This window comes from Oncorhynchus kisutch, linkage group LG15, assembly GCF_002021735.2.
Source record: "Oncorhynchus kisutch isolate 150728-3 linkage group LG15, Okis_V2, whole genome shotgun sequence".
In the NCBI taxonomy this organism is placed as follows: Eukaryota; Metazoa; Chordata; class Actinopteri; order Salmoniformes; family Salmonidae; genus Oncorhynchus; species Oncorhynchus kisutch.
Window position 1 is genome coordinate 40,387,181 of NC_034188.2, and position 19,678 is coordinate 40,406,858.

Consider the following 19,678-nt stretch of genomic DNA (forward strand, 5'->3'; position numbering starts at 1 on the left):
GGGAAATGTAAAACAGGTGTGTAGGAAAACAAGACAAAACAAATGGAAAATTAAAAGTGGATCGACGATGGCTAGAAGACCGGTGACGCCGACCGCAGAATGCCGCCTGAACAAGGAGAGGAACTGACTTCGGTGGAAGTCGTGACACCTTGAGAGGAACACGTTTGTTGGTCGGCAACATAATACTCATATCTGATCCAACAGAAAAAGGGGGAAGAAAAGGGAAGAGAGATTGAGAGAGAGAGAGAGAGAGAGAGAGAGAGACAGTGAGAGAGAGACAGCAAGACAACAAGAGAAAGAGAGAGAGAGAAAGAGAGATACCTTATATTGAGAAAAAGAAAGTTCAAAAGAAAGAACGCGAAATAGGGGGATTGAAACCAAAAGGCCAGGGTTCAAGTAAGTCTCAGCGTTAGTTTCTCCACCTCCCTCTCCAACTTCCCTCTATTCCAACAGAAGGTCCCTGTGTCATTTCACCTTCCTCCCCTCTTTATCTCCTTCCTCCTCTCCTCTCGCTTGACTAAATTAACAGAGAGACAGGTCTGTTTTCTCTACCACGCTACCTTGCTTACTTACATAACCACATCTAAAGCCTGCCTGAGAAAGAAGGCAATACAGATTCCACTAGGTAATAGATCACTGCATGTGATCTCACCTTTACTCCCTCCATCGTGCTCCTTTTCCCTCTCTCACTCTCTCTTTCTTAATCTCTCTCTCTCTTTCTCAATCTCTCGCTCTCTTTCTCAATCTCTCTCTCTCTTTCTCAATCTCACTCTCTCAATCTCACTCTCTCTTTCTCAATCTCACTCTCTCTCTCTCAATCTCACTCTCTTTCTCAAACTCACTCTCTCTCTCAATCTCACTCTCTTTCTCAAACTCACTCTCTTTCTCAATCTCACTCTCTTTCTCAATCTCACTCTCTTTCTCAATCTCACTCTCTTTCTCAATCTCATTCTCTCTTGCTGTCCCTCGCTCTCTTCCCTTCGAGTATCTCTCTTCCCTCTCACTCCCCCCCCCCTCTTTCGCTCTCTCCACCTGTCACTTATCTTGGAAATGGATCTGTTTCCATCAGTAGATGGAACAGAAGACATATTCCAGGCCTTAGCACATTGTGTGGAGCGGTGTCTCTTTATGCACCCCCCATCCAAATCCATTTTCTAGATAAGAACAACACCTGCCTGAACACTGGGCAGAGTGGCAGGAGAAAAGGGTAGAGCTACACACAAAATCTAAGGGACAGTAAAAAGGTCATATAAGTCAATGCAAGGATGCATAGCCATCAACAGTAGAACATGGTTATTTCAAATGCAATGAACTTGGTTTGGAGCCAAGCAAATGCACAGGCATCAGTGAAAGGGTGGACACACACACACACACACACACACACACACACATTTGCACACGTGCACAAAAACACCTTTACACACACAGTGTGACGAGTGTGTGAGTAAAGTGAATAGTATTCCCTTGGCCTACACCTGAACTCTACATGGAATCATATGTCATGACAGAACCAGTCAAGCCATCCCGGAGACCTGCTAAGTTTGACATTGCCCTGTCACAAAGTGAAGAAACTCTCTCTCTACCTCTCTTCTTCTCTCTGTCCTTCCCAATCATTCATTCCCACTCTCTCGCGCTCTCTTTATTGACTGACTGACAGAGCAGCCCTGGCACAAGGATAGTTGGGGGGGGGGGACAACACCTACTCACCTAGCAACAGCTACAACGTCACAATCTCCTGTCGAGTGACGTTGCATACAGGAAAGCCACATTTCCTTGCTTTGACATGAATTACTGTACTGTTGACATAACAGCGACACAGAGCGGTAGAAAGACAAGCAAATGCACACATGGATGAAAATAGATAAAGCACATGAATTAAAAAACAAAGACATACAGGCTGACAGCTAGACAGACACAGAAAGACACAGACAGAACAACTGTCCAACCACCCTACGGACAGTGAGTCGGCCAGCATAATCAACGAGCCAGTCTTTCAGCCACCCAGCCAGTCAGGGAAGCATGTGTGTGTGTGTGATGTCTTACTTGGTTTTGGGGCGTGTCGAGGTGTCCTGCAAGTCCCCGGGGTCAAACAGCTGAGAGCCCTTCAGTCCCAGCTCCTCACAGCCACGCAGGAACACACTCAGGTTGTCCTGTGGAGAGAGGGCGCATGCACACACACACACGCACACAGTTAAAATAGGGCACATACTCACTTTTACTCAGAGAAAGGTGAATACCCTCCTTTTGTGGATAAAGGGAGAAATACATTGAGATTGTCCCCCATCACGGACACACACATGGACACTAGAGGTCGACCGATTATGATTTTTCAACGCCGATACCGATACCGATTATTGGGGGGCCAAAAAAAGCTTGTACCGATTAATCGGCCGATTTTTTGAATTTATTTGTAATAATGACAATTACAACAATATTTTAACTTAATATAATACATCAATAAAATCAATTTAGCCTCAAATAAATAATGAAACATGTTCAATTTGGTTTAAATAATGCAAAAACAAAGTGTTGGAGAAGAAAGTAAAAGTGCAATATGTGCCATGTAAGAAAGCTAACGTTTAAGTTCCTTGCTCAGAACCTGAGAACATATGAAAGCTGGTGGTTCCTTCAATATTCCCAGGTAAGAGGTTTTAGATTGTAGTTATTATAGTAATTATAGGACTATTTCTCTCTATACCATTTGTATTTCATTAACCTTTGACTATTGGATGTTGTTATAGGCACTTTAGTATTGCCAGTGTAACAGTATAGCTTCCGTACCTCTCCTCGGCCCTACCTGGGCTCGAACCAGGAACACAACGACAACAGCCACCCTCGAAGCAGCGTTACTCATGCAGAGCAAGGGGAACAATCACTCCAAGTCTCAGAGCGAGTGACGTTTGAAACGTTATTAGCGCGCACCCCGCTAACTAGCTAGCCATTTCACATCAGTTACACCAGCCTAATCTTGGGAGTTGATAGGCTTGAAGTCATAAACAGTGCAATGCTTGAAGCACAACGAAAAGCTGCTGGCAAAATGCACCAAAGTGCTGTTTGAATGAATGCTTACGAGCCTGCTGCTGCCTACCACCGCTCAGTCAGATTATAGGCAACGCAGGACACGCTAGATAAACTAGTAATATCATCAACCATGTGTAGTTAACTAGTGATTATGATTGATTGATTGTTTTTTATATGATAAGTTTAATGCTAGCTAGCAACTTACCTTGGCTTACTGCATTCGCGTAACAGGCAGTCTCCTTGTGGAGTGCAACGAGAGGCAGGTAGTTATAGCGTTGGACCAGTTATCTGTAAGGTTGCAAGATTGGATCCCCCGAGCGGACAAACTGAAAATCTGCCATTCTGCCCCTGAACGAGGCAGTTAACCCACCATTCCTAGGCCGTCATTGAAAATAAGAATGTGTTCTTAACTGACTTGCCTAGTTAAATAAAGATGAAATAAAGGTGTAAAAAAAGATATAAAAAAATCGGTGACAAAAAAATACCGATTTCCGATTGTTATGAAAACTTGAAATCGGCCCTAATTAATCGGCCAGTCCGATTAATCGGTCGACCTCTAATGGACACACACAAGCAAACATGCACACAGGCACGCACGCTCACACTCACGCACACACCCCAGAAAGAGGAAAACAGTTCCCTCAGAGGCAGGAATATGTTCCCGACATGGTTTGTCCGTCGCAGGCTGCTGGTTCAACAAACTCTTGCTTTCTCTCAACCGACTTGCTTCTTAAATTATCCTCACCCTTCTTTTCCCTGGGTGATCTCCCTTCGAGTCTCTTCCTCCCCCCGATTTTTACTCACACACTTGCAATCTCTTTTTTCTTTCCCTATCTATCTGCAACTTTCTATTTCACTCTCTCTCTCTGTTTCCTCTTTCCCTATCTGCTTGTTCTTTCTCTTTCTCTGTCTTCTATACAGAGCTTGCCAGGTGTCCTACGGTCCTTTGTTCAGTTGGTAAAACCTGACCCTGCTAAGGCTCCTGTTCCCTTCTGGTCTTCAGTTCCCAGCCTCTCTCACTCTCTCCTCTCTCATTCTCCGTCTTTCTCGCACAAACACACACACACAGAGCTGGATTTTCTCACGTTCCAGAGCCTTTCTCAATGTGGTAAATTACCCCCCCCCCCCCCCCCCCCGGCATCCTGTATGTTTGGGAGAGTGCCATCTCTGCTACCCTGGAGAAGAGTCCCCACCCATAGACACCCGTACCGAAAAAACAGGCTCCTGGTAAACAGTTGGGGCAAACTTTTGGCCAAGTTTTTGCAATTTTGCAGCAAGCTCATATTTTCACATGCAAATCATTTTTGGGGGCAAACTGTTGCGTTAAATTTGCGGGCAACTTGTTAACATCTGGCAAACAATTCTGGGAACTTATGGTGAACATTCTGTTTTTGGTTACTGTGTGTTAACAACATTGAAATGTATCTAAATAAACCAAATCACAACTTTAAATGAACTTACCATTCAGAGAATAACAACTAAAACATTAAATGTAGTAAATATACTAAACATGTATTCAATTCCTTAACAGATACAAATCATCAGCATGGTAATAAGGAAAAGAGCAAAGACTGGATATTTGTAAAATAAAATGGTTTATTTAATCTTTTATGTAGCTACAGCATTTACATGAGAGGAATGTGAACAGTATGGGATTGTTGACCTTAGGATGTTTATGTCACACCCTGATCTGGTTCACCTGTCCTTGTGATTGTCTCCACCCCCTCTAGGTGTCGCTTATTATCCCCAGTGTATATACAGTTGAAGTCGGAAGTTCACGTACACCTAAATGTACACCAAATACATTTAAACCCAGTTTTTCACAATTCCTGACAAAAATTCTCTGTCTTAGGTCAGTTAGGATCACCACTTTATTTTAAGAATGTGAAATGTCAGAATAATTGTCGAGAGAATACCTTGACTTTGCCACAACTTTGGAAGTATGCTTGGGGTCATTGTCCATTTGGAAGACCCATTTGCGTCCAAGCTGTAACTTCCTGACTGATGTCTTGAGATGTTGCTTCAATATATCCACGTACTTGTCCTTCTTCATGATGCCATTTATTTTGTGAAGTGCACCAGAACCTCCTGCAGCAAAACATCCCCACAACATGATGCTGCCACCCCCGTGCTTCAAGGATGGAATGGCGTTCTTTGGCTTGCAAGCCTCCCCCTTTTTCCTCCAAACATAATGATGGTCATTATGGCCAAACAGTTCTATTTTTGTTTCATCAGACCAGAGGACATTTCTCCAAAAAGTATGATCTTTGTCCCCATGTGCAGTTGCAAACCGTAGTCTGGCTTTTTCTATGGCGGTTTTGGAGCAGTGGCTTCTTCCTTGCTGAGCGGCCTTTCAGGTTATGTCGATATAGGACTCGTTTCACTGTGGATATATATACTTTTGTACCTGTTTCCTCCAGCATCTTCACTGGGTCCTTTACTGTTGCTCTGGGATTTGCACTTTTCACACCAAAGTACGTTCATCTCTAGGAGACAGAACGCATCTCCTTCCTGAGCGGTATGACGGCTGCGTGGTCCCATGGTGTTTATACTTGCGTACTATTGTTTGTACAGGTGTATGTGGTACCTTCAGGCATTTGGAAATTGCTCCCAGGGATGAACCAGACGTGGAGGTCTACAATTGATTTATTTAGATTTTCCCATGATGTCAAGCAAAGAGGCACTGATTTTGAATGTAAGCCTTGAAATACATCCACAGGTACACCTCCAATTGACACAAATAATGTCAGAAGCTTCTAAAGTCATGACATCATTTTCTGGAATTTTCCAAGCTGTTTAAAGGCACAGTCAACTTAGTATACGTTAACTTGTGACCCACTGGAACTGTGATACAGTGAATGATAAGTTAAATAATCTGTCTGCAAACAATTGTTGGAAAAATTACTTGTATCATGCACACAGTAGATGTCCTAACCGACTTGCCAAAACTATAGTTTGTTTCCAAGAAATTTGTGGAGTGGTTGAAAAATGAGTTTGAATGATTCCAACCTAAGTCTATTTAAACTTCTGACTTCAACTGTAGCTTGGTTAAATTAGCACAGATGGAGAATAAGTCAAATCTAGCTATGGTAACCTAGCTAGACAGCTAACATTAGCTGACGAGTGAAACAGTGTCCGACACAGTCCAGAAGAAGTGGCAGACTTAGCTAGCTAGCTAAGGTAGTAAGCTAGCTAAGCTACCATAACAGACACTGAAGTGTATTTAGCTAACTAGCTAGCCAAGCGTTGACACAAAATGTACATTTAGTTATATTCCGCCACAAAACACTCCAGGAAGCTAGCGTCACGAGAACGGTCATGAGGCTTTTCGTTGGCTAGCTAGTAAATATTATGACTAGCTAGCTAACGGACGTTAGCTAATGCTCAAGCTAACTGCTAGCTACCAAATTATGATTGGACAACCGATTTTTAACCTGAATGACCATCAAATTCATAATTCGTATAGTTTGTTTCTTACTGATGTCAGAGCTTTCAGACTGCCAAAACACTCAACCTTAGTAACCCAGCACCAACAACCCAACCTAGCTGTTTTTGAAGAAAACAACCCAACTATTGACCCAATGCCTGCAAACCAGGAATTGGGTCATCCAAACAACCCAGAAATGTTTTGAGTGTAACTTACATCTCAAATCCAGGCATGCAAGAAGCCTTGACCTGTCTGGTGAACACACATTTCTCTGTCCTCAGTTTGATTGAAGGCCTCAATCTGTATCCGTATTGAAGGCCTCAATCTGTGTTGAGCTAGCCACTACTAGTTTAAAGCAATGAAACATCTAATTGTTACACATAATTAATGTATGAGCAGCAATTGAGAATAAATGCATTTAGTTACCGTATCAATCTCAAAGACAATACACAAATGTATCACTCAAAAAAAGTGTTGAGTGATTGCTCTACAAACATATTTCCAGGGTGTTGATGCATCCTCCTCCCAGCCTCTTTCAACACCACAGGTGGGAAAGGGTATCCATCTGCAAAAGTGAAGTTTTGCTTTGATGTCAGATCAACTCACATTGTTGCTACTGTACGTTAGCTGTTGTGCTAGCTAACATGCTACTGAACTGTGACACTATCGTATTGACATGCATATTGGTATTAAGACAGCAACGTATTCACCTTAAAATATAAGTGTTTTGGTAAATAGTTATTTAGCTAGCTACCTATCACATTAATTGTGCAAGAATATGATAGCAAACTTTAGCTAGCTAAGCGCTAGCCAGTCAGTGGTGCTGACAGATTGAAACTGGTATCAACAAAATGTGTTAACCTCTTCCCCATAAAACTTGCCATTGCTAACTAGGCATCATTTAACTCATAATATGTTAAAGTTTATTAGGAAGTTTAATTAATAAGTTAGACACTGGAAAACTTTGGTAGGTAGCTAGCTAGACAGCTTGGTTTTCATTTTCCAATAGACGTTTCTAATCCCCCTGATTGGTCATCAACAGTTACTGGTCTTGGAACTTGTTGCCACAGGTTTTCCACAGATTCAAATAGAATCTTGAGAGAATTGCCTGCCAGAAAAAAAGCTCATGTCACGACTTCCACCGAAGGTGGCTCCTCTCCTTGTTCGGGCGGCGCTCGGCACTCGTCGTCGCTGGTCTACTAGCTGCCACCGATCCTTTTTCCTTTTCATTTGGTTTTGTCTGTCTTTTCGTTCACCTGTTTCCTATTTTGGTTCATTAGTGGGGTATTTTAATCTCGCCCTACCCTCTTTGGTTTTGTGTGGGATTTTTTCGTTTACTGTCATTTGTTGGGTTGCGTTTTCGTGTGTTCTGTTGAACAGGTGTTTTTCTGGACTGCGTTACGGTTGTTTTGAAGCTACTATTGTGGTCCTGTTCCTGTTCTTTGGTCTTTTAAAATAAAACACCCTTTCTTTACATTCGCTCTCTCCTGCGCCTGACTCCACACCCACCTCTCCTTGGGGAGAACCTGACAGCTCAGGTGACCTGTTTGCCACTAGTGGCAATACATATTATTGTTGCCAAAGGTTTGCTGCAAATTCACCACTAGTGGCAAACATTTGCAAAATTCTGTCAACATTTTGTAGCACACTATTTAGTTTGCAACAAATTTGCCAAAGAACCGCAACAAATTCAGTTTTGTAATGGCACACACACACACACACACACACACACACACACACACACACACACACACACACACACACACACACACACACACACACACACACACACACACACACACACACACACACACACACACACACACACACACACACACACACACACACACACACACGCGTGGATGGATATCGCTCTGCCAGCAGGATACATAAAAGGCAAGAGAGTACAATTTTTCTCTCTACAAATATAGCACAATTGGTAGTTTCTTCAAGGATATTAACTTCTTCCAAATCAGCATTGCATTCACACACTGATGAAAAATATTGATATACATTTTTTTAATGTTTTGCTCTAACTGACAGGTAACTGTCAAAATAAAGGAACCACTTAAGTACATGAGGGTTATGGTGGCACTGTTATGGTGTGGGGTGCCTTCTCCTGGCATGGTTAAGGTCCACTCAACCCCTTAGAGAGCAAGTTAAACGGCAATAAACACACAGCAATTCTGAGTGATCCCCTTCAACCCATGATTAATCATTTCTATCCTGGTGGGAGTGGTCTCTTCCAGGATGACAATGCCCCCCCCCCCATCCACAGGGCAATTCTGAGTGATCACTGAATGGTTTGATGAGCATGAAAACGATGTAAACCATATGCCATGGTTGTCTCAGTCACTTATGGGAGATTCTGGAGCAGTGCCTGAGAGAGTGTTTTCCATCAACAAAAAACCAAGTGATGATGGAATGTCTCGTGGAATAATGGTATCGCATCCCTAGTTCATAGATTCCAGACACTTGTAAAAGTTTTAGCAGCTTGTGGTGGCCCAACGCCTTATTAAGACACATTATGTTGGTGTTTCCTTTATTTTGGCAGTTACCTGTATATATCTATATATTTCTGGTTATGGGTAAATATGTTCTAATATGGGAAAATTAATGGTTTAAATAAGGTTGTTTCCATTTAGAGAAATCCATATCCTGAAATCCAATAATTAACTTCACCAAGCACACTACAAACAAAACTTCCTAGAAATGTCCAAACTATTTGCTCACAACTAGGGAAGCCTGACTGGCAATGCATCACCAATTCAGAATCTGCTTGAAGTTTGCAAATGACTCACCAATCACTGACTGAAATGAAGTAAATACAGTCGGCCTACCATTGGACAGAGACTTCCCAATTCCCAATGACCACAGCTGAATTACACAGTTTAAAAGTCTGTTGTAGGGATAGCTGAATCTGATGTTGGCAGGGGGAAGAAGAAAGAAAGAAGAGGAGGATGGAAAGGGTTTAGGAGGGCAATCAAGACCAGTTAAATGCAGACTGGAGGAGGCCAAACTAAATCTCGTTAAGTCCAGTAGAATCCAGTGAAATCCAGTTAGCCACAGAGATCTGGCACAATATGGTGGGTTTAAAAAGGATGGTTTTATTACAAAGTGGAGGCTGGGTGTAGAGGAGACATTGTGAAATCACACTTCCATGCTTTTCACTTTCTTATTGTGAGTAACAGATTGGTTACGCTTTGTAATGCCTGCATTGCTTATAAATGCTAAGCTAATGGATTATAAAGGGTCTGTTCAAAGTGTGTGGTTACGCATTAATTTGGGTTGGTTTAGTTTACTATGTGAGAATAAGGGGACACGATGCCTTAAAGACTCAGCAAAGCACAAAATGAACAGTAATGGTCGGTCAATTTACACAACAACTAAGAGCGTTGTAGCGCGATGCTAAACTTCTCTGCTGTTTTGTTACTGTATACCACGTCGTAGCAGCAGGAAGCGAACCCGTGCACATGTGCAGATACTCTGTGTGGCTACGTGAGAGTAAAGTCTTGCATCGCGCTCATCGCAATATCTGCGGTGCTACTCGTCATAACAGTGAGTCTACCTTTAAAACTGGCAGGAAATATCAGGACAAAGGCTACAAGGACCTACTTGAGTCAACTGTTGCGTCATTTATTTGTTTAACTAGGCAAGTCATTTAAGAACAAATTCTTATTTACAATGACGGCCTAACCCGGCCAAACCCTAAACCGGACGACGCTGGGCCAATTGTGTGCCGCCCTATGGGACTCCCAGTCACGGCTGGTTGTGATACAACTTGTAATCGAAACATTGTCTCTAGGGACGCCTCTAGCACTGAGATGCAGTGCCTTAGACCACTGCGCCATTCGGGAGCCCCATGTTGACAGAAAGATATGGTAAGTGTTTCTTTCTACGACATAGGGAACCAAAGTAGTCCAGAATGTGGGAAATATTCCTGTTGACACGGTTACAGGTGTATTTGGTGCATACTACAATAGCTGATATTCATTTTAGTACAAAGATGTAATAGTCTACCACAGATTTTCAAAGGACACAAGATATAACTTGTCACATTTTCTTTCTTTAAGGAAACCTAAGCTACTACAGTACAACAGTGATGCTAAATATAAACATAATTCACAATTATAAACTGGGTGGTTCGAGCCCTGAATGCTGAATGGCTGACAGACGTGGTATATCAGACTGTATACCACGCGTATGACAAAACATGTATTTTTACTGCTCTAATTACGTTGGTAGCCAGTTTATAAGGCACCTCAGGGGTTTGTGGTATATGGCCAATATACCACAGCTAAGGGCTCCGCATTGCATCGTGCATAAGAACAGCCCCTAACCGTGGTATATTGGCCATATACCACACCCCCTAGGACCATATTGCTGAAATATACTCATGCAGAAACATATATTTAAGTCTATGAGGGGTGAGGCTTATTGGGCATTACTAACAGCCAGTCAGTTGATGTACTGTTTTCACTTGATCTGGGTCATGGTCAGTTGATGTACTGTTTTCAGTTGATCTGGGTCATGGTCAGTTGATGTACTGTTTTCAGTTGATCTGGGTCATGGTCAGTTTGATGTACTGTTTTCAGTTGATCTGGGTCATGGTCAGTTGATGTACTGTTTTCAGTTGATCTGGGTCATGGTCAGTTGATGTACTGTTTTCAGTTGATCTGGGTCATGGTCAGTTTGATGTACTGTTTTCAGTTGATCTGGGTCATGGTCAGTTGATGTACTGTTTTCAGTTGATCTGGGTCATGGTCAGTTGATGTACTGTTTTCAGTTGATCTGGGTCATGGTCAGTTGATGTACTGTTTTCAGTTGATCTGGGTCATGGTCAGTTGATGTACTGTTTTCAGTTGATCTGGGTCATGGTCAGTTGATGTACTGTTTTCAGTTGATCTGGGTCTTGGTTGGTTGGAAGTCACAAATGAAGGGCAGAACATGATTACCTTGGTGTGCGTAAGAAGGTGTCAATAATAACCTCATGGTTAGGATTAAGCAGAGTTTTACCATTGTTGATGCAAAAGGAGGGGGGGGATATGTGGGTGTGTAACTAAATGTAAATAATGAATGGGTGGTTATATACAAACAAGGTGGCAGTAAGATTGTTGCTGTATGCCTGGCGGGTAACGCTCCGCGTCACTGTGTGTGTTCACACTGTACAGGCGCTCAAAGCGGCAGACCTGCTCACTGTATGCTGGAGGCCGCAGGGTAATGCACAGCCCTTTTCAGGGCTAGCTACCCCATCCACTCAAAAGCTTTCCTGATAAATCCAGTAGTCAGTAACGACAAACCAAGACCAGCAAAGAAACTGGAGGAAGAGTAGAAAAAAGGAGAAAAACGAAAACAATAGTTCCAGACAACACACGCAAACCATCTCACTCCACACTGCCGCTGCTCCCAAACCAAACAACCAAATTCCTCCCTTTTTTCCTCTCTCCCGACAACAAGTTGCCCGATGCCAACAATAACAGAAACGCAAACAAACACTCGGACAGAGGACCAAACTGAGTAAATATTAGTGAGTGCGAAAGAGAAGTCGACAAGGGTGTGTGTGTGCGCGTGTGTGTGCGCGCGTGTGTACTGTACGTGCATGTACTGTACATGTATGTGTCTAGGGGAAATCACTTAACAAATCCATGTCCTGCACATTTTGTATTTGTGTTCATGTGTTTGAACCGTGTGTGAATGTGTGTGTCACTGGCAGAGGAAACTGGGTGGAGTCCGCAGCTGAGATGATTGACCGCTGACGTCTACATCAACACGAACAGTGCCCCAGCCACTGCCCTCCTCTTCCCACCCCTCCATCCTTCTACCCCCCCCCCCCCCCCCCCCAGACACCAACACAATGAACACAATGAACACAATAACACACACAGACTTAAAGAGACATCCGCAGAGAATTCAAATCCAGTGGATTTAACACATTCTTTTCCCCAACAGACTTAAAACAGTAAAAAAAACTATTCAGAGCAAATTGATATGAAGAAGTATGTACTTAAGGACATTAAACATGTTCCTTCCTCTGAAATGAGCCATTGGAATAGTTGGAATGACTTAGATCATATTAGATTACGGTGCAGGATAGAATCAATATCTTTCTGGCATAATCTGACTGCAGATGCTTGTAGAGGGGGAGGAAAACAGTGTTCACACCTAGCCTATTGTCACGGTCGTTGGAATCATACTCGTGTGATCTGGGTTACACATCTTTTTCAATTTAAAGTAAGTGAACCACACAACAAAACAATAAAGAATAACCTAAACGTGATGATAATGGAGTGCAAACATGCAACGACACATAAAAGATATCCCACAAAACACAGGTGGAAAATGCTACTTAAATATGATCCCCCAAATAGAGACAACGATTACCAGCTGCCTCTAATTGGGAATCACACGAAATCACATCAAAATCATAGAAAAACAAAACTAGAACCCCACATAGAAATAATAAACTACACTAAATCCCCAGTCACGCCCTGACCTACTCCACCATAGAAAATAAGGGCTCAATATGGTCAGGACGTGACAGCACCCCCCCACCCCAAAGGTGCGGACTCCGGCCGCATAACCTGAAACCAAAAGGGAGGGTGCTCTGGTGTGGGCTGAAGAATCCGCTCATCCCGCGGATCCAGCCATGGACCCAGGCTGAACACTGTGCCTGGACTGGACCTCGGTGCAGAGGAAGACTCCTGCCATGGAGCGGGACTGGACACCGGCCCTAGCCTCGACATCGGTGCAGAGGAAGACTCCTGCCATGGAGCTGGACTGGACGCTGTGTTTGGAAGCTCTGAACCGTTGACCGTTGCCGAAGTTCCATACCGTGGTCCGTCGCCGGAGGTTCCGGACTGTGGACCGTCTCAGGAGGTTCCGGACTGTGGACCGTCTCAGGAGGTTCCGGACTGTGGACCGTCTCATGAGGTTCCGGACTGTGGACCGTCGTTGGAGGTTCCGGACTGTGGACCGTCGTTGGAGGTTCCGGACTGTGGACCGTCAGGACGTACTGGGCTGTGAAGGCGCACTGGAGACCTGGTGGGTAGAGCTGGCACAGGACGTACTAGGCTGTGAAGGCACACTGGAGACCTGGTGGGTAGAGCTGGCACAGGACGTACTGGGCTGTGAAGGCGCACTGGAGACCTGGTGGGTAGAGCTGGCACAGGACATACTGGGCTGTGAAGGCACACTGGAGACCTGGTGGGTAGAACTGGCATAGGACGTACTGGGCTGTGAAGGCACACTGGAGACCTGGTGGGTAGAGCTGGCACAGGACATACTGGGCTGTGAAGGCACACTGGAGACCTGGTGGGTAGAACTGGCACAGGACATACTGGGCTGTGAAGGCACACTGGAGACCTGGTGGGTAGAACTGGCACAGGACGTACTAGGCTGTGAAGGCACACTGGAGACCTGGTGGGTAGAGCTGGCACAGGACGTACTGGGCTGTGAAGACACACTGGAGACCTGGTGGGTAGAGCTGGCACAGGACGTACTAGGCTGTGAAGGCACACTGGAGACCTGGTGGGTAGAGCTGGCACAGGACATACTGGGCTGTGAAGGCACACTGGAGACCTGGTGGGTAGAACTGGCACAGGACATACTGGGCTGTGAAGGCACACTGGAGACCTGGTGGGTAGAGCTTTTCAACGTGCCTGCGCTGCAGCATACTCCTTTCCACAACCTCTCTCTTCTTATCATAAGTCAAGATTCTGACTGACTAGGCAGTGGCATGACTGGGGTTTTTGCAATTATACAGTGGCATGCACACATCCATTGTTTATCAGGTTCTGTGTAATGTTACGCCAGAACTAATAGTCAGTTAAGAACAAATTCTTATTTACAATGACGGTCTACCCCGGACAAACTCTCCCCTAACGACGCTGGGTCAATTGTGCCTCAGTGTGTCTTGCTAATGCTGAGCCTTCCCAACGCCTTGGACCAGAGCAACCAGCCAACCTGCAAAACATCCCGCGCTCCGCTCTGCTCCCCATCCACCATTCGCCCTGATTACACAACAGGGAATTCCACAGAGAACCATTTCCCCATTAGGCTGTAACAGGAAGGGGAAGGAAGGGGGAGTGCCTGGTCCAGCCTGGTCCGTGTTTTATTATGATGGCTGAGATAACAGCAGGCCTCTTGTTTACGCCTTTCTCACCTCAGTAATCACACTAAAACTCCCCCATAGGCCAGTGTGAGTATGTGTGTGTGTGTATTTTTGTTGATGTTTTGGTGCCCAGCATTGCTCTGGTATGGAACACTTGAGCCTGTGTAGATTGTAGTAAGTGTAGTAAGTGCAACTATAAGGTCTCTCTGTTGTGTGGAAGACCATGCGGGAATACAGCCACAGGGTCTCACTGTAATCCACATACCTGTGTGTGAGCGCAGAGGTATGGTTTTACTTCTGTTGACAACACAATTAGGGTGTGAGAAGTGAACAAACATGGGGTTCTGCTTTGGATACGTAAGTCCACGCCTGGACACAACTGATATGTACAGTTGTTTTTAAAACTTGTTTTTCAACCACTCCACAAATTTCTTGCTTACAATCTATAGTTTTGGCAAGTCGGTTAGGACATCTACTTTGTGCATGACACAAGTCATTTTTCCAACAATTGTTTACAAAAAAATTCGCTGCATCACAATTCCAGTGGGTAAGAAGTTTACATACACTAAGTTGACTGTGCCTTTAATCAACTTGGAAAATTCCAGAAAATTATGTCATGGCTTTAGAAGCTTCTGACATCATTTGAGTCAATTGGCGGTGTACCTGCGGATGTACTTCAAGGCCTTCAAACTCAGTGCCTCTTTGCTTGACATCATGGGAAATATCAAAAGAAATCAGCAAAGACTTCAGAAAATTAATTGTAGACCTCCACAAGTCTGTTTCATCCTTTTGGAGCAATTTCCAAATGCCTGAAGGTACCACATTCATCTGTACAAACAATAGTACGTCTAAAGTATAAACACCATGGGACCACGCAGCCGTCATACCACTCAGGAAGGACACGCGTTCTGCCTCCTAGAGATGAACGTACTTTGGTGCCAAAAGTGCAATTCAATCCCAGAACAACAGCAAAGGACGTTGTGAAGATGCTGGAGGAAACAGGTATAAAAGTATCTATATCCACAGTAAAACGAGTCCTATATCGACATAACCTGAAAGGCCGCTCAGCAAAGATGAAGCCACTGATCCAAAACCGCCATAAAAAAGCCAGACTATGGTTTGCAACTGCACATGGGACAAAGATCGTACTTTTTGGAGAAATGTCCCCTGGTCTGATGAAACTGATGAAACATTATGGCCAAATAGAACTGTTTGGCCATAATGACCATCTTTATGTTTGGAGGAAAAAGGGGGATGCTTGCAAGATGAAGAACACCATCCGAACCGTGAAGCACAGGGGTGGCAGCATCATGTTGTGGGGGTGCTTTGCTGCAGGAGGGACTGGTGCACTTCACCAAATAAATGGCATCACGAGGAAGGACAGTTATGTAGATAGATTGATGCAACATCTCAAGGCATCAGTCAGAAAGTTGAAGCTTGGTCGCAAAAATGGGTCTTCCACATGGACAATGACCCCAAACATACTTCCAAAGTTGTGGCAAAATGGCTTAAGGACAACAAAGTCAAGGTATTGGAGTGGCCATTACAAAGACCTGACCTCAACCCTATCGAACATTTGTGGGCAGAACTGAAAAAGTGTGTGTGAACACAAGGCCTACAAACCTGACTCAGTTACACCAGCTCTGTCAGGAAGAATGGGCCAAAATTCACCCAACTTATTGTGGGAAGCTTGTGGAAGGCTACCCAAAACCTTTGACCCAAAAACAATTTAAAGACAATGCTACCAAATACTAATTGAGCGTATGTAAACTTCTAACCCACTGGGAATGTGATGAAAGAAATAAAAGCTTAAATAAATCATTCTCTCTACTATTATTCTGACATTTCACATTCTTAAAATAAAGTGTTGATCCTAACTGACCTAAGACCGGGAATTTCTACTAGGATCAAATGTCAGGAATTGTGAAAAACTGAGTTTAAATGAATTTGGCTAAGGTGTATGTAAACTTCCGACTTCAACTGTACAAGTGTGCATGTGAGCAGAGCTGTATGGTATCACTAGTGTACACAAAGCTAGGTGTGGATATCATGCATCACTGAAGCATGCATGAGAGCACCAGCTGCTCCAGACGACTGTGTGATCACTCTCTCTGTAGGAACTACAGCCCCGCGTTCAATCCCAGTCGGCCATGACCGGGAGCCATGACAGGCCAAACCCTCCCCTAACTCGGATGACGCTGGGCCAATTGTGCATGGGCGATGCAAGCTGCCTCAAGTTGTCAGTTGGACAGGGTTTCCTACGACACATTGGTGCGGCTGGCTTCTGGGTTCGGCAGGTCATGGCGCATGGCTCTCAACGTTCCCCTCTCCCGAGTCTGTTGGGGAGCTGCAGCGATGAGACAAGATCCTAACTTCCAATGAGATATCACAAAAAAAGGGTAGTCAACTTGAGCTACTCAATGAGAAGGAGCAGCACTAAACTAGCCTGCAACGTCACTAGCTCAAACTACGCATGTTATGACCGCATCTAAACTTTAATTTGGCTTCAGTGTGCTATTGACTCTTCATTTAGGAATGAATGGTGTCAAGTGATCGATGGCTTTGTCCATTCATACAGTGTATACAGTAATTGGCTGGTGCCCACTCATGCACGTATCAAAAGCTTACTAATGCCCCCTTTCTCCTCCCACTCACAAGTTCCTTGTTAATGTCCCTTGTTGGTGGAGGACCTGCGTGTAGATGGATCATTGATAACCCTTATAATCCTTTAAAAGACTGACTCGATATCCCCCCCCCCCAGATGAACTGTTCCCTCGGGTCATGTAGACAGAAATCATTAGACAAAGAGAGGGAGACTGCCTTATGCTGCTCTTAGATATTGAGACATCCTCTCTTAAAAAAGACTGAGTGAGAGAAAGAAAGAAACAGAAAGAGGGGGAAAGAGTGACAGCGAATGAGAAAGAGAGAAACAAGACAGAGTGACTGACATCGCGCGGCATAAACTTTTTCTGCGGGCAATAAGAATTGAGGCGATAACTCTTTTGCTTTGAAACTTTAACAAGATAATAAGATAATCCAATGTTATTGTAGTGGGGGGATTGTAAAAAAAGAGAAAGGGTTGTTAAGAATACAGGAGTGTAATTACCGGGTTTGTTAAAGCCAGGGGAGGCTAGTTGGCGGCAATTAGAGACGCCGGCAGATAAGAGAGTAAGGAGAGAGAGAGAGAGAGAAGCTGGGCCAAACCAAACTTCCTTCAAAACAGTTCTGCTCCTTGCCAATGATGCATGCATTTCTCTTTCTCTCTCTCTCTCTCTCAATCTCTCTCTCTTTCTATCGCTCTCTCTATCGCTCTCTCTCTCTCTCTCTCTCTCTATGTCCAGTGATGATCTCAGGCCTTCCACTGGTCTTCCAGAACCAGTGGTGTAAACTACTCAAGTAAAAATAGCTGTTGAGTCTTCCTGTCCTCTGCATGTTTCTCTCTCTCTCTCTATATATACTGTATATATTTAATTCAGCTGCTGAGCTCTCCTCTCTTTCATACTTTCTCTGCTTATCTCTTTCTCAATCGTATCCAGCTGCTGTTCATCTCTTCTCCTCTGTCCTTCATGCCTTCTGCACTCTTTCCATTACCCTTCAGTCTTAACTAACCATGAGCACAGTCAAAGGCAACACAAGGCCATTTTGTCTTATAGCCACAACACCTCAATAGGTTTCCGTCAGATGCTATGTTCCCCCACTAATGGTTAAGGTTAGGATTTGGGGTGGGAAAGCTGATCCTAGATCTCTCATAGAGAAGCTAGCCAATAGAAACGACCGTACTCTGCCTACCCCTGCTCTATAACCTCCCTTGCTTTCTCTCAACCAAATCCTATACGAAGCCAAGTGGGAACTAAGCAAGAAACTCTAGGTAGGCTTTCCCGGAGACCAACAGGGACTGCATTGATGTCTTGGGGTAGTGGAGGGGCATATCAAACAACGCCCTCTGAGACAACATGAGGTGGAACTATTAGAGGGCCAGAGCTACTGTACTGTATGAGACGGAAGGAAGTGCACAGGCTGACCTTTCACCTCTGCTTCTCCATTCACTCTCAAAGAGGCCTTGTTGTTTGTCTCTCAGCCTTGGTCCTGAAGGAACCATGTGTGTGCTAGGTCATGCCAGTCCAGTCCTTGGTTCATTATGAAAGGCCTACATCTCACAATAGTGACACATTTGGTCAAGTCTTTGATGAATTTACGAAAGCCCAAAATCTCATAGTAGTGACATATCTAGTCAAGATATACAAGGGCTACTAAAGTGTTACATTTGTTGCCTGGTAACAATAATGCACCAAGACCAAAGTGTGGAGCAGAGGTAGTGTGGAAAGTCATAACATTGTGGATATGATTTTACACCATGAAATGGGGCTCGTCTCGCAGCATTGCCAGCAATCACACACTCATTTTACACTAAGAACGGATCCCAGGGCTGTCCCAGTACATCTGAGCCTGGCTAACCAGTTGTCTTCATTCAGCGAATCAAAGCCGACCCAAACCAAGCCAAAACACACCAGAGGATTGAGAGAGTGTGAGAGAGAGAGAGAGTGAGAGAGAGAGAGAGGGAGAGAGAGAGAAAGAGAGTGAGAGGGAGAGAGAGAGAGTGAGAAAGAGAGAGAGAGAGAGAGAGAGAGAGTGTGAGAGAGAGAGAGAGAGAGAGTGTGAGAGAGAGAGAGTGAGAGAGAGAGAGTGTGAGAGAGCGAGAGTGAGAGAGAGAGAGAGAGAGAGAGTGTGAGAGAGAGAGTGTGAGAGAGAGAGAGAGAGATAGAGAGAGCGAGAGAGCGCTGAAGAATCTAAGAGAAGAGGACAAGAGTGCAAAAAAAGGATGTGAAAGTCTTGGAGTAGGAGAGACCAACTCTAATGCACTACATCAAAAATCAAAAATGAGGCAGATCTCTTGAAGTTTCCTTCCTTTCCTCTCCTTTGATATCCAACTCTATACACCCGACAGTGAAATGAGGAGCTGGATGTATTTCCACAAGATTCTTGAAAGACATGCTGCAATTAGTTGCGGGGAGACTCTTTTTTTATCCTTTTGATTGGAGGGGTACGCCCCTTCTGTCTTCTGGTATGTGGAGTACAATAACATGTACACTCTGAGGCTGAACACAGCTGAGACACAGTTG

At 44.2% G+C, this 19,678-nt stretch overlaps 1 protein-coding gene across 16 annotated transcripts in view; it reads right to left on the minus strand.

The window, feature by feature from the left end:
* Positions 1-19,678, minus strand: part of LOC109905296 (LIM and calponin homology domains-containing protein 1) — a 142,728-nt gene that overhangs the window by 67,312 nt on the left and 55,738 nt on the right. For 15 of the 16 annotated variants that reach the window (XM_031790284.1, XM_031790277.1, XM_031790275.1 and 12 more), the window contains exon 4: positions 2,044-2,150. In XM_031790284.1, coding sequence (XP_031646144.1) covers positions 2,044-2,150 — 107 coding nt within the window. Of the gene's footprint in view, positions 1-2,043; positions 2,151-3,766; positions 4,097-19,678 lie in introns of those variants that run through there. The other variant, XM_031790280.1, reaches the window with a different exon arrangement.